Source organism: Dipodomys merriami, unplaced genomic scaffold (genome assembly GCF_024711535.1).
Source record: "Dipodomys merriami isolate MVZ:Mamm:240054 unplaced genomic scaffold, mDipMer1.0.p SCAF_8, whole genome shotgun sequence".
In the NCBI taxonomy this organism is placed as follows: Eukaryota; Metazoa; Chordata; class Mammalia; order Rodentia; family Heteromyidae; genus Dipodomys; species Dipodomys merriami.
The window spans coordinates 6,394,870-6,409,361 of record NW_027206401.1 but is presented as its reverse complement, the minus strand read 5'-3'; the positions used below and the strand labels follow the sequence as shown (position 1 = coordinate 6,409,361).

At 40.6% G+C, this 14,492-nt stretch overlaps 1 protein-coding gene across 3 annotated transcripts in view; it reads left to right on the top strand.

The window, feature by feature from the left end:
• The window catches only part of Tulp4 (TUB like protein 4), a 140,767-nt gene that overhangs the window by 83,329 nt on the left and 42,946 nt on the right, over positions 1-14,492 (top strand). For all 3 annotated transcript variants that reach the window (XM_070010540.1, XM_070010541.1, XM_070010542.1), the window contains exon 4: positions 4,224-4,385. In XM_070010540.1, the coding sequence (XP_069866641.1) occupies positions 4,224-4,385 (162 nt within the window). The remainder of the gene's footprint in view (positions 1-4,223; positions 4,386-14,492) is intronic.

The window sequence follows — 14,492 nt, the reverse complement described above, 5'->3', positions numbered from 1 at the left end:
AGTAAGATATCACTGTACTCTAGTTAGAGTGGCTGTTATCAAACAGACAAAAGTAACAAATTCTAATGGGGAAATAGACAAAGGGGGAACTTGTACACCTTTGGTGGGAGTTTAAATTTGTGTAGTTATGAAAAACAGTGTAGAAGTTTCTCATGTAATCCACCATCCCATTACTAATGTATGGGTAAAGAAAATTAGGAATCCACACACACAAGAATATTATCCAATAATAAAAAATGAATTCTGTCACCTGTAACAACATGGATAAAACTGAATATCATTACGTTAAGTGAAATAAGCCTGGCACAGAAAAAGCAAGTACCCATGCTCTTACTCATTATATGGATTCTGAGAAAGTTGATCTCATAAAATAGTGGTTACTAAAAACCAGAGAGTGTTCCATGATATGTAGCAAAATGAATGTTTGCAAAATGAAAGAACTTTTCAATTTTATTGAAGAATATAATATATTGTCTCTGAAAGAATGTTGTTTAAAAAATTTAAGAAAAGCTAGATGATATAATTGGTTGGAACCTGATGCACAAGAAATCATGGTTCTGTTTTACGTGAGGAAACAGTTACCTTCCTCAGTAACCTCAAAGCTGTATCCAAGAGCTGGCTCCTTAATTGAAGCTACTGTCACCATAGATGTATTTCATAATTATGACTAGTTAGAATAGATATAAATGGACTAAAGTCACCAATCAAAACATAGAGCTTGGCTGGCATGGTGGCTCAAGATTGTGATCCTGCTACTTCAGAGGCAGAGATTGGCTGATCAAAGTTCAAGGCTGTTCCAGAATTAAAAGTTTATGAGAGGCAAGAGCTGGTGGCTCATGTAATCCCAACTACTGAGGAGTCTGAGATCTGAGAATCATGGTTCAAAGCCAGCCCAGGCAGGAAAGTCTGTGAGACTCTTATCTCAAATTAACCACAAAAAATAGCCAGAAGTAGAGCTGTGGCTCAAGTAATAGAGCACTAGACTTCACCACAAGTGCCTAGGCCCCCTGTTCAAGCCCTAGGAGCAGCATAGGCATGTGTGTGACACACACGCGCGCACACACACACGCGCGCGCACACACACACGCGCGCGCACACACACACACACACACACACACACACGTTTGTGAGATTCCATCTCAATCAGTGGCAGGTACAGTGGCTTGAGCCTGCTATCTGCAGCGAGAACACAAGTTGGAGAATCACAGCCCAATCTAACCCAGGCATAAAAGTGTGACCTCACCCAAAAATCACCAAGGCAAAAGGAGCTGAAGGTTCAGGTCAAGTTACGGTAGAGTATCTGTCTTGCAAGCCAGGTCTCTGAGTTGAACAAAAAGTATCAAGTTTATAGATACCAGATACTCAGTTTTTCAAGGTATTTTAAATATTCGTATGTTTATTAAAAAATTAAGAATATTTGAAGGAAACTGATAGAACTGGAAGAGAAAATAAACAGCCCTTGTCATCCATTGAGTTTTCAACAGCAACCAGCAAAGATAAGCAATGCAGTTTTTAAGCATTGTACAGAGGGGTTACAGTTACATAAGTAAGGTATAAGTACATTTCTTGTCAAATTTGTTAGCCCTTCCCTCATTTTTCTCCTACTTTCCCTCCCTCCAACCCCCCAAGTTGTACAGATCATTTCTTTTTTTTTTTTAATTTTATTTTATTTGTGAACATACTGTACAGAGGGGTTACAATTACATGGGCAGGATAATGCGTACATTTCTTACCAAGCATCGCACCCTCCTCCTTTGGTTTACCCTTCACATCCCTGTACAGATCATTTCTAACATATTGCAACAGCGATATTCACAAGCAATGCATTTTAAGCAAGCCCTAATGGACATATGTAGATTCTGAACCTACATGCTTTTTCTTTCCTTTAAGTACAAATCAGTTAACAAAATCAGTAATGTTTTTGGATAACATTCCACAAACATTTCTTGTAAAGGTGTAGATAGAGAATACTTTATTTTATTTATTTATTTAATTTTTTTTGGGGGGGGGGTCCGGTCGTGGGGCCTGAACTCTGGGCCTTGGCGCTGTCCCTTAGCTCTTCAGCTCAAGGCTAGCGCTCTACCACTTGAGCCACAGGGCCACTTCTGGCTTTTTCTTTTTTGCTTATGTGGTGCTGAGGAATTGAACCCAGGGCCTCAGGCATGCAAGGCAAGCGTTCTACCACTGAGCCACCTTCCCAGCCCGAGAATATTTTTGGTATATTAATTTAAGTATTATGTAGCAAAGAGAAACAATTTTTTTCAGTAGTAATGAGATTTGAACTCAGGGACTCTAAGTTGCTGGGCATGCAGTCTACCACTTGCTCTAAGTCTGCAGCCCTTTCTAGATTATGTTTCAGAGAGTGCCAGTTTTTGCTCAAGGCCAGCCTCCCTCCTCAGTCCTCCTCTTACCTATGGCCTCCTGCTAAGCCGGGAAGGCAGATGTACCACCATACTTAGCATATTTTGTCAAGATGAGGTCTTGAGAACTTTTTGCCCAGGCTAGAAATCCTCCCAATCTCTACCTCCTGAATAACTGAGATGATGTGTAGGCATGTGTCACTGCTTACAACTTGGGGCTGGGAAGATAGCTCAGTGGTAGAGCTCTTGCCTTGCATGCCTGAGGCCCTGGGTTCGATTCCTTAGCACCACATAAGCAAAAAAGAAAAAAAGCCGGAAGTGGCACTGTGGCTCAGGTGGTAGAGCGCTAGCCTTTAGCTGAAGAGCTGAGGGACAGCGCCCAGGCCCACAGTTCAGGCCCCATGACCGGACCCAAAAAAAAAAAATCTTGTTTTCTTGAGATGGAATCCTGAGAACTTTTTGCCTAAGCTCACCTCTAGCTATGATCATCTTGATTGCATCAACCTAGCCCAAGAAGACAATTTAAAAAAATGAATTGATGAAATACAATCTTTATATAAACAACCAAATATTAATCTACTATTAATTTTGTTTCTTCAGTCATCTGAAACCACTTTCACTTTGTAGAGTACACAGAAACAGGTGACTGACAGATTTGTTCCACAGGCCAACCTAACATCAACAAAATGTTAGTAGATTTGTGTCATGATTTGCATCAGGAGTCTAGGCAGGATCTCTGGACACAGTGCAACTGAGCTGGAAGTCAATGACAAAAAGATAAATTTGAGAGATCCTTGCATATTTGAAAATGTTTAATATATGGTTAAATAGCTCTTGAGATGAAAAAATAAATTTAAGAACACTTGTCAAGGGGGGTGGATTGGGTGGGGGGCGGGGGGAGGATGGGAAGGGATGGGAAGGGGAAACAAAGGAGGAGGCTACAATGCTTGATAAGAAATGTACTCATTACCTTGCCCATGTAATTGTAACCTCTCTGTGCAGTATTTTCACAATAAAAAAAAAAGAACACTTGTCAAATCCTAGAACTGAAGGATAATGAAAACATGTAACAAAATTTGTAAGATATGATTAAAATGGTAATGTGAGAAAAATATATAAACTTACCATTTTTCCACCAGTTCTAAGGATCAAACCCAGAGCCTCCTGCTAGGCAAGTGCTGTACTACTGAGCTATATCCCTAATGTAGCCTTAATTATTTATGCAGTATTCCTCATTATATAAGGGTAATATCATGGAAAATTCATAGTAATTCACCTCAGTAGATTAATGTTAAAAAATGTGATCCTTTAAATAGACATATTTGTTAGACTCAATATTCAAGAAGAAATAATGTTTCAAGTTAAATTTCTTTTACTTCATTTTGATCTGGGAAATGTTATTTATAAGACTATAAGGGAGTAAGAAACTTGGAGCTTATTATTTTATTTTGGGAAGTAAGACACTGATGGAGAAGCTGTTTCCAGTCATAAACTGTATATAAGCAGTGGTTTAGAGCAAGGGCCCTAGAGCTTGGGATTAGTTGTGACTGCTACTTGACCACTGTGTATCTGTGAACAAGTCACTTAATCCTTCTGTGCCTTAGTTTTGGGTTTGTTTTTTTTCTGTAGATAGGCTGATGTCTATAGCTAGGTGTTACGGGCCTATGAATTAATGTACACAAAGCACATATAATAGTGGTAGCATGTAGTACACAATATAACTTTTCAAGTAATACCTATTGTATTGTTCTTTAGACTGTCTTGACAATCATAGTCAAAAGGCTAAGTTAATGATTATATCTGGGCCTTGGTAAATGTTTTCCCTTTCCAGTTATGAACTGATGCTTCTTCTCTATCTCAAAGGTGAGTGATTTCACATGGAGCCATGATGGAACTCAAGCGCTTATTTCATATCGAGATGGGTTTGTCCTGGTTGGTTCTGTCAGTGGACAAAGACACTGGTCATCTGAGATCAACTTGGAAAGTCAAATCACATGTGGCATATGGACTCCTGATGACCAGCAGGTAATGCTTCTAGGGCATGAGGGTGCGGTATTACCCTGGGGCTGGGAAGGGAGGAGAGGTCAGGAGAGGAGCTGCAAAGGCCTCTTGTAGAATCATTCTCTGTGTGTGTGTGAGAGAGAAGTCTTTTCACAGTCTTGTACCTGTGGTATCCAGCATTTGTTGAAGAAACTGCCTTTCCCTCCGGGACATTTTTTTTGACAAATCAGATGGCCACTGCTATGAGAGTTTATTTCTGGATCATTTATTTTATTGGTCTTTGGGTCTGTTTTTGTGCTCTGTATTTTATTATGGTTCTGGAATACAATTTGAAGTCAGGTATTGTGATACCTCTGTTTTTCTTTTTGTCAATATTGCTTTGGCTACTCAGGGTCTTTTATGCTTCCATATACATTTTGATTGATTTTTCTAATTCTGTGAAGAATGACATGGAGATTTTGATGAAGATTGTACTGATAGCTTTCAGTAATATACCATTTTCGCAATGTTAGTGCTGCCAATCCATAAACATGGAATGTATTTCCATATTCTGTACCTTTTCCAATCTTTCTTGTGTTTTATAGTTATAATTGTAGCGGTCTTTTATCCCCTTCCTTCCTTCCTTCCTTCCTTCCTTCCTTCCTTCCTTCCTTCCTTCCTTCCTTCCTTCCTTCCTTCCTTCCTTCCTTCCTTCCTTCCCATCCCTCCTCTTATTCCTTCTCTCCCTCTTCTTTCTCATTCCTCTTTCTCATCTTCCTCCTCTTCCTCCTCTTCATCTCCTTTTCTTCTTTCTTCCTTTTCCTTCTTCCTTTCTTTTCCTCTTCTTTCTTTCTCTTCTTTCTCCTCCTCCCTCTTCTCTTTCTCCTCCTCCCTCTTCTCTTTCTCCTCCTCCTTCTTCTTTCTCCTCCTCCTCTTCCTCTTCCTCCTCCTCTTCCTCTTCTCTTTCCTCCTTTTCCTCTTTGTAGTCTTCCTCTTCTCCTTCTTCTGTCCTGAGGCTTGAAAACCCAGGGCCTGGGTGCTGTCCCTGAGCTTTCTTGCTCAAGACTAGCACTCTACCACAGCTTTACTTCTAGCTTTTTGGTAGTTGATTATAGATAAGAATCTCCCAAGTTTTTCTGCCTGAGCTAGCTTTGAACCATGGTCTTCAGATCTCAGCTTCTTGAATAGGTAGGATTACAGGTGTGAGCCACCAGTGCCTGGCCTCACCTTCTCCTTCTTCTTCTTTTTTTTTTTTTTTTTTTGGTGGGGGGTGGCGTCCTAGGGCTTGAACTCAGGGTCTGTGCACTGTCCCTGCCACTTGAGCCATAGTGCCCTCCTGGCTTTTTTTGTTTATGTGTACTGAGGAATTGAACCCAGGGCTTCATGCATGCTAGGCAAGTACTCTACCACATTCCCAGCTCCTGGCGTCACCTTCTTAGTAAGTTTATTTCTAGATATTTTATTTATTTTTTTTGGGGGGGGGGTCTGATCATGGGGCCTGAACTCTGGGCCTGGGCGCTGTCCCTCAGCTCTTCAGCTCAAGGCTAGTGCTCTACAACTTGAGCCACAGCACCATTTCTGGCTTTTTCTTTTTGCTTATGTGATGCTGAGGAATCGAACCTAGGACCTCATGCATGCAAGGCAAGCGCTCTACCACTGAGCCACCTTCCCAGACCCTATTTTATTATTTTTTTCAGCCTCTTTGTAGATGCAATTGCTTTCCTGATTCTTTTTTTTCTTTTTTTTTTCTGATTACTTTTCAACCTTTTTGTTGTTAGGGCATAAAAAGCTACTGATATTTTATGTTACTTGTGTATTCTGCTGCTTTGCTTAAAGTGCTTATCAGGAGGAAACCTTTAGGGCCTTTTAATTATAGAATCGTATCATTTGCAAAGTGTGATAGACATACATGTGTGCTTTCTCTTTGTATCCCTTTTCTTTCTCTTACCTTATTGCTCTGGGTAGGAATTACATGTTCTATAGCGAATAAGAGCAGAGAGTGTAAACATTTCTCTTGTCACATTCTTGACGTTACAGACGTGGCTTTGGGAGCCTCTATCTCCAAAAATAACCAGCAAAAACAAAATAACAATTAAGGAAAGAAATTAAAAAAGAAACTGTCACTTATATTCATCTGCACTTAACACATTTGGTAAGATGAAAATATAAGGTAATGACAAGTAACAGATTTGAATTCAAGGAAATTTGCTACCTCCTCAAAAATAATCCAAATAATAAGTGGCTCTGTAGGGATTTTTAATTGTCTATTTTTCCTTTTCCTTTTAAACTGTAAATTAAACTTCCTTTTTTTTTCTTTTTTTTGCAGAAGTGGGGTGCTCATGCTTACCAGTCAGGTATCTTACCACTGTGTCATGCCTCCAACCCTCCCTGATTTTGCTGGTTATTTTTGAGATAGGTTCTTCTTTCCTGATCATCCATCCAGGCTACATTTGCTAATGTTAGGCTTTCCACTGTAGCTAGGGTAACAGGCATGACCACTGCCTTGCAAACTTTTTTGCTAGGCTGATCTGGAACCACATTCTTCCCAGTCTCAGCCTCTCATGATATCATGAGCCACCAGTTTCTGCCTAAAATATGAATTAAATATTTTAAACTTGTGTAAGATTTAACTGAAGTATAATAGACTCTATGGAAAACTCAAGTAGTATAATATTTTAGAAAGACTAGGTTGAACTTCAAAAAATAAGCACCAGGAAGCAGGTACTTGTAAGGGGAGAGGAAAGCCAAGGAGAGAGGGGTAGATGAATGGAGGGGGAAATGGGGAGAGTGCAGTTAAGCTCTCATTGTATGTCCGACAGAATTAAGAAAAGTGAGGGAAGGGGTGGGCCAAAGGGAGGTCAGAATGCTGAAGGGGCCACATGGATCAAGATACATTGTCTTCATAAACTGCTTTGTTAAATGGCATCTCTTTTGTACAACTTCTTAAAGATTATTCTATCTATCTATCTATCTATCTGTCTGTCTGTCTGTCTGTCTGTCTGTCTGTCTGTCTGTCTGTCTGTCTGTCTGTCTATCTGTCTATCTATCCATCCATCTATCTATCTAATCTATCTGTCTATGCTAGGGATCAAACCCAGGGCTTGAAGTACAAGCACTCTAAAGCCAATCCCAATGGCTTGTCAGTTTAAACTGGTACTCTCAGGGTAATCTCTTCAGAATGTGGTATTTCCCTTATGATCACTGTGCTGTTGTTTTTTTAAATCACCTTCCTCCAATAAGGTTCTTATCTTGAAATGGGCAGTGTAGACTTTGGTATGTGATGACTTGAGAGGAGGAACTAAGCATCAAAATGTGGTGTTCTTCTGAATATTTGCTTTATTTTGCACTGTATATAGGAAAGGACTTACTTACACTTGGGACTTAAAAAGTAATAAAAATCCTTTGCTTTTTCAGCTATAAGCAGTTTGCTAAATGAAAGGTAATTAGTTAGATTTGACACACAGGTAGTGGCTAACACAGAAGAGGACTCCCTTTTGATATAAGTCAGAGTGACAAAAGCAAAGTAAGAGTCATGATTCATTATTTGCAATGCATTTTTATCTACTGTAAGGGAAGATTTCCCTGTTGGCCCTTGAAAGCTGGCTTCCCACCATCACTTTGTTCGCCTTCCCTGGTGCCTCGGACGACGTCCATCCTATCCTATAGCACAGGCTTCAGTTTTCCTGGAAAAGCTCAAAAGCTGGCAAGCTCTACCCAACACAAAAAATACATGCTAGTGTCTTTGACACAGGATCTTGAAGTAGATTGCTTGTTGTTTAAAAAAAAAAAAAAAAAAAAAAAAAAAAAAGCACAAACCCAGTAGAGTAAAACCTCAGTGAGTATGCCTGTACTGAATGCCCTTGCTGGTGAGCAGGGTGATCCGTTACTGTGTTGAGGACCTGTGGGACAAACTGCTGGCAGAGTCTCTTCTATCCACCCCTATAGATCTGCACATGACTTTGTAGTTGTGCATTACTGCAAAAGGAAAGCCCTTTTTAGTTTTCAGCACTGAACTGAACATATATAGGGATGGTCTTTGCCAAAATAGACAAGGAATATAGGTATCATCATAATTAAAGCCAAATGTGGAAATCATTGAGAAAAGCAGTGTGAAGATGGGACACCCCAACATTCTTTTCTGGCTATCTTTGGGGATTGTGTTGTTTTGATTATAGTTGTTTTTACATCAATTATGGAAATTTTAGTGAACTTTAAAATAGAAAACAGTTTATTTCTTTAAAAGAAAGATGGACAGGACTGGGAAGGTGGCTCAGCAGTAGAGCGCTTGCCTTGCATGAATGAGGCCCTGGGTTCGATTCCTCAGTACCACATAAGCAAAAAGAAAAAAAAGCCGCAAGTGGCGCTGTGGCTCAAGTGGTAGAGCACTAGCCTTGAGCTGAAGAGCTGAGGGACAGTGCCCAGGCCAAGAGTTCAGGCCCCACAACTGGACCCCCCCAAAAAAAAGAAAGAAAGAAAGATGGACAACTACTATATTTGTACTTTTATTTTCTTTTGTTGGCATTGTTTTGGTTATTGACAATGGCAGTTAAGATGTTTTAAACTCCAAAGCTGGGAGTAGTGATTCAAGCCTGTAATCTCGGCACTTGGGAAGCTGAAAGAGGATGATCACTATTTGAAGTGACCATCCTAGGCTGTAAAGCAAGACTATCTAAAAAAAAAAAAAAGTTGAGAAATCCAGTTAATATTATATCTGACTCAGATCATTGCTGAATTACTTGGTAAAGACTCCGTATATATGAATCATAAAATACTCTACCTGAAAATCTTTCTTGAAGTTTACATTGAACAAATTAGGTTAACAATGGAACATGGAACAGAATTACTGATATACATTGTCTTTTATTATATGTATCTTCTTAGTCTTGATTTCTTGTTTGTTTTGGGTTAGATTTTCTTCAGATGCCTTTATTAGCCTTAATTTTGACTCAGAGATTTTGTCTGAATGCCAATGTTTGGCCAGGTGGCTAAATCATAGAATCAGTATACCCAGGGTTTCATGTCACATTCCTTTGGAATCATGGTATCAAGGGTATCCCATGCCATGTTTGGGGAAGATAAGATGTATGCTATGTTTAACATGTGTCTATTCCTGGGACAGAGACTTTCTTTGACTATAGTCTTGTCCAGTCTGAGCCCTCTTATGAACTGTACCTATTCTGGGCCTACGAAGACCACAGAAACTCAGCATACATGTTTTCATCCATGCCCCTTTGCATTTTCCATGTACTGAGCGACTTGAATAAAACTGGCATTGTTTCTAACAACTCAAGAATAATAATGGATAATAATGACACTATCGCTTCAGTTCTTATGTAGGAAAGCTCAAGGCTACAGGGGGACTGCTTGTACAAGCTCTAAGCCAAGACAAGGCCGTCTTTTTTTGTGGCAGAGGATTCTAATGATATAAGCAGACCCAATTCACATTGACAGACTTTCTTGATTTTCTTCTTTTTTCTATTCTACTTAAGCCCCAACATATACTCCCTTCTTCCCTCCCTCATTTTTCCCTTAAAATGCTTGGTCACTTCTCACAGGTACAGGTGGAGTTTAGTTCACACTGGGCTCTTCCCAGTCATGATAGTTATTGCCAGTTAAAATCTGTCCTTCCTCTTTTATGTTTTGTCATTGGCCCCATCTACAGAGCTGTAGGGTCTGATGTTTCTTCACAGATGTGAAGCTTTTAGGGAGGGACGTTTACTGGTAGTCCACGGGAGGGGAACTGGTTTCATCATAGTTAAGTACATATCAAGATGTAGTTTGAAACAACTTAAAAGTTTGTGTAATATAATTTCATTGCTCTCAGAGAGACTGGCATTCAGGGAGACCAAATAAGCACCGTTGCTAGATGGTTTCTAGTCATGATAGACCTAACCTAGTCACAAGCTGACTGCTGTCATGAATTCTTCCCCAGTAGGCCTAACCCATTCACACTGAATAAGCTAGACAGATTATAGCATCATTTGGCATCTCCCATGAACCAAAAGTGAACATCCCTCTCAGGTCTCTTGATAACTGGCTATGCTGTGCAGTTATATCTTGCTTCAAAGACCTGGCATAGGGCTGCATTCTGAAAGCATTTCTCTCTCCTAGTTCAAAGTATATTTTAAATGTACTTTTGATGTTATATCCACATTGTATGAAGCTAAAAGCATATATGACAAACAGATCCCTTCCTCTGTCTTCAGGCCAGCCAGTTCTTCTTAGAGACATTACCTGAATACTCTTCTAGAGCTGTTCTGATAAATGCATTTTTATCCACCCTATGATTAGAAGGTTTTATAAATTTGTGTGGAGCCTGAATATTTTTGGGGAAATATTTTAGTGACAGAAATCATTTAATATCAAGACATTCATGTTTTGAGGCCTAAGGCAGATAGAATGTCTCATCTGAAATCTTTATAAACACTGGATAGCCTCTTGTCTTTATGAGTTAGTTTAGAAGTGGTTATTCCTTTAACAAAGAGTTGAGATGATGTCACAATGATATATTTAGCCTTGGGTATAGACTTAGAAGTGGTTATTAAAGTCAACTGTGAAATTGCATTTTATGTCTTCAAAAAATCAAACAAACAAAAATGGGAAATATTCTATCAAGTGAACAGTTTTGTAGTTGCATTTGTTGGTTTCGGTAACTTTTTTATCTGTTGATTGTGTGGCTTGAGCTTAGGACCTGAATGCTGTCTCTGAACCTCTTTGTGCTCAAGGCTAGTGCTCTACCACTTGAGCCATAGGGCCACTTCCAGTTTTTGAGTGGTTAATTGGAGCCTCAGATCTCAGCCTTCTGATTAAGTAGGATTACAGGCATGAGCCACCAGCACTTGGCAGTAGCTATTTTTAGTTGCAAAATATTCATATGTGGCCTTCAAGCTGTTTTGAAGTCCAACATTTGAAACCTACCAGAAGGTTGAGAAAAAATGTGCTCCAGCAGCATATCAAAACACAAACCTCCTTCTGAGAAAAGGAGTTGTCAGCAGCTGACCTTCTCATTTCTGTTCTCAGCAGCCCATTCAGATATCTGCCATCTGCAGTGCTCTGTTTTCCAGGAGGAATTTGTCATTAGTTTTTATGTATTTCCAGTTTTAAATCATAAAGCAAATGAGAGGAGTCTCCTCTTTTAGGTATAGTACTAATGCTGGTAATTACAATCCTGTTACAAAAGAGTAAACTTGGAGTTCTTGGAAGAACATTTGAAGTGAAATTATTTAGTATTTCTTTTTCTTGACAAAGTTAGATGAGATCTAGTGTTTTCAAAAAATAAATTTTTGGCCGAGTGCCAGTGGCTCATGCCTGTAATCCTAGCTACTCAGGGGGCTGAGATCTGAGGATCACAGTTCAAAGCCAGCCCAGGCAGGAAAGTCCGTGAGACTCTTATCTCCAATAAAACCACTAGAAAACCGGAAATGGCGTTGTAGCTCAAGTGGTAGAGTGCTCACCTTGAGCGGAAGAACACAGGGATAGCGCCCAAGCCCAGAGTTCAAGCCCCATGACCGACCTAAAAAACCAAAAAACAAAGATTTTTTGAAATAATTTCACATTCTCTTTGTTAGGTTTTAAAAAAGAGGTAGCCGAGTAAGAACAGCAGCACTCACGTGGTATTCAGGTAAGGGGTAGGTTTATTCAGTAGACCTGCTGGGACCAGGCAAGGTTGGCACTCCACGTGGCTGGGAAAGAGAGGAAAGAGAGAGGAAAGAGCTAGAGCAGAGAGAGAGCAGAGAGAGCTAGAAAAGAACAGAGAGAGAGCTAGAAAAGAACAGAGAGAGCAGAGAGCTAGAACCGAACAGAGAGAGAGGTAAGAACAGAGAGAGCTAGAATAGAACAGAGAGAGAGAGAGTCTGGGCCTGTGCTAGGCCTTATCTAGGGTATGGGTGGAGAAAGGTGTGGCCACATCAAATTCAGATGTGACCTCAGCAGATGCAGATGTGACCTCTTCCAGGTGTCCCAGTTGCCTAGGTAACACAGGTACTGGGTGGAGACTTTGCTGCGAGGAGGGTGGAGTCTGCTAGCCATCCCGGAGCGGACCTTACACTCTTCTCATCACGCTTTGTTTTATAGATTGGCTTGGTTTTGTGTGTGTGTGTGTGTGTGTGTGTGTGTGTGTGTGTGTGTGTGTGTGTGTGTGTGTGTGTGTGTGCGTGTGTGCGCGCACACACGCACGCATGCACACCTGTGTGCACTTGTACTAGGGTTTGAAGTCAGGGCCTAGACCCTGCCTCTTAGCTTTTTTCTCACGAGACTGGCACTCTTCCACTCGAGTGTGGCTTGGTTCATTTCAAACTACTGGTAAAAATTGTTTTTATTTAGGAATAATTACTTCTAAAAGTAGTTGTAAAGGGATTATATTGAAATAAAGGTTTTGTGTACAGATACTGTAATTGCATTGCTATTAGAAACTACCCTCAGGGTATATAGTCTAGGCTGAGAGTGAATTAAGCACAATGAAAGCACCGAACTAGAATAGCCCCACCTACCGTTCTTGGTTAGCTTATGTGGTATTGGTGTACACTTCACCTGCATTCCTGAAGCTTACAAATCAGCAGAAGAAGCAGTAGGATAGAAATTTGCATACACCATCATTGAAAAGTGCATGCAACCAGGTCACTCTCAGTAAAGACTTTATCTCCAATGTCTAGCACTTAGTCTGACACATTAACGGATGCTTACATCTCCTGTGCAAAGGCTTGAGGGTCTACCACCCAAAATAATCTCCCTCTTCCCATGCCTCCACAGCACTCTGGATCTCACACCATTTCATGTGTGTCTGTCACATGGTGCCATCACAAGGGCATGATTAGTGATTATTAAAAAATGAACTCCCACCCCCAATCTTGGCTTTTGCCAGTTTTGCTACAAATGAAAGGGTAACTTCTTTCCTTTCTTCTTTAAACTAGAAATAACCCCCCAAAACTAGAAATCAGTGCTCAAATCCTCTCATGAAACTGGCCCTCAACGTATTTTCAATATGTTCAGTATGCATTTCATCTTAGACAGGTGAAGTTGGAAAGGTTGAGTTGGCACATCCAGGGGAAATAGCTGGTAGACAGTTGGATGTGTGATCTGGGGGCTAAGAGAAAGACTTGGCAAGGACTTAGCTATAAATGAGACCTCTGAGTCTGTGGGTGTGATTGTGGTCTCGAAGAGAGCAAAGAGAAGGCTAGTATCAACCCTTAGGAACAAGCCAGGAAGGGTCCTGGAATTGAGGCTGTGTCTAAGAAACGGTCCCCATCATACTTGTTACTTGGCCAAAACATGGGAGCAGTAGCAGCAGAGGTTAATGCCTTTGATATATTCGTATTCATTACTGCAGTAGGAAGACCCCTACTCAGGCAGGCAAGCCCACCTAGTCGTCCGGAGTGACAGAGCCCATCGCAACAAAGTTGTTATTAAAGAAGCAACTTTATTGAGAAGGTTCCTACACTGACCGGCCAGGGCCGCAGCACAGGCTCGGGAGCTGAGACTGCGACCCCGAGCGGCCCACGTGCTTAGGTTTTTAAAGGCAAAAATCACAAGGTGAAGCCTGGTAGGCGACCAATGAGATTTTCACACACCCAAAAGCTTGCACAGTCATACCAGACCACACACAGGTGGCCAGTGAGGTTACACTTTGTCACATAATGGCTGTTTAAACCAGCCTATCATTTTGGGTTTAAATGACTCACAAATTCAACGGTAAAGTGGGCTTAAGGTAAACATACACAAAGCAGTTTAGTGGAGTTTAACATATACATGTGAAAAAGGCGGAGTTTAAAGTAAACTTGGGATGTTGCCAGCAGGCCAGCATGAGCCGGATTACTGGCTATCTGCTGTTTAGTCTGTCAGTCCTTAACAGAACAATGAAGGTGGGTCAAGTTGTTGGGAGAGGGGGACCTAGAGGCATTCTTTTCATTCCAAGAACTGGGCTGGTTGGAGCCAAGGTTTTTGTTTTTTTCTATAATCCCTAAAACAAAAACAAAACCTGTAAAGAAGCTGTCCCAGCTCCAGTCTCCTCTCAGGGCCTAGTTCAATTACTATTGGGCTTTCTGTCTTGTTCTCCTGAAGTTTTGGGATTTTGTTTTTGTTTTTGTTTTTTGTTGTATCCATGTTCTTCAGTTATCTGTGGCCTATTGTTCCAAAACACAATTGCTCCCTCCATCA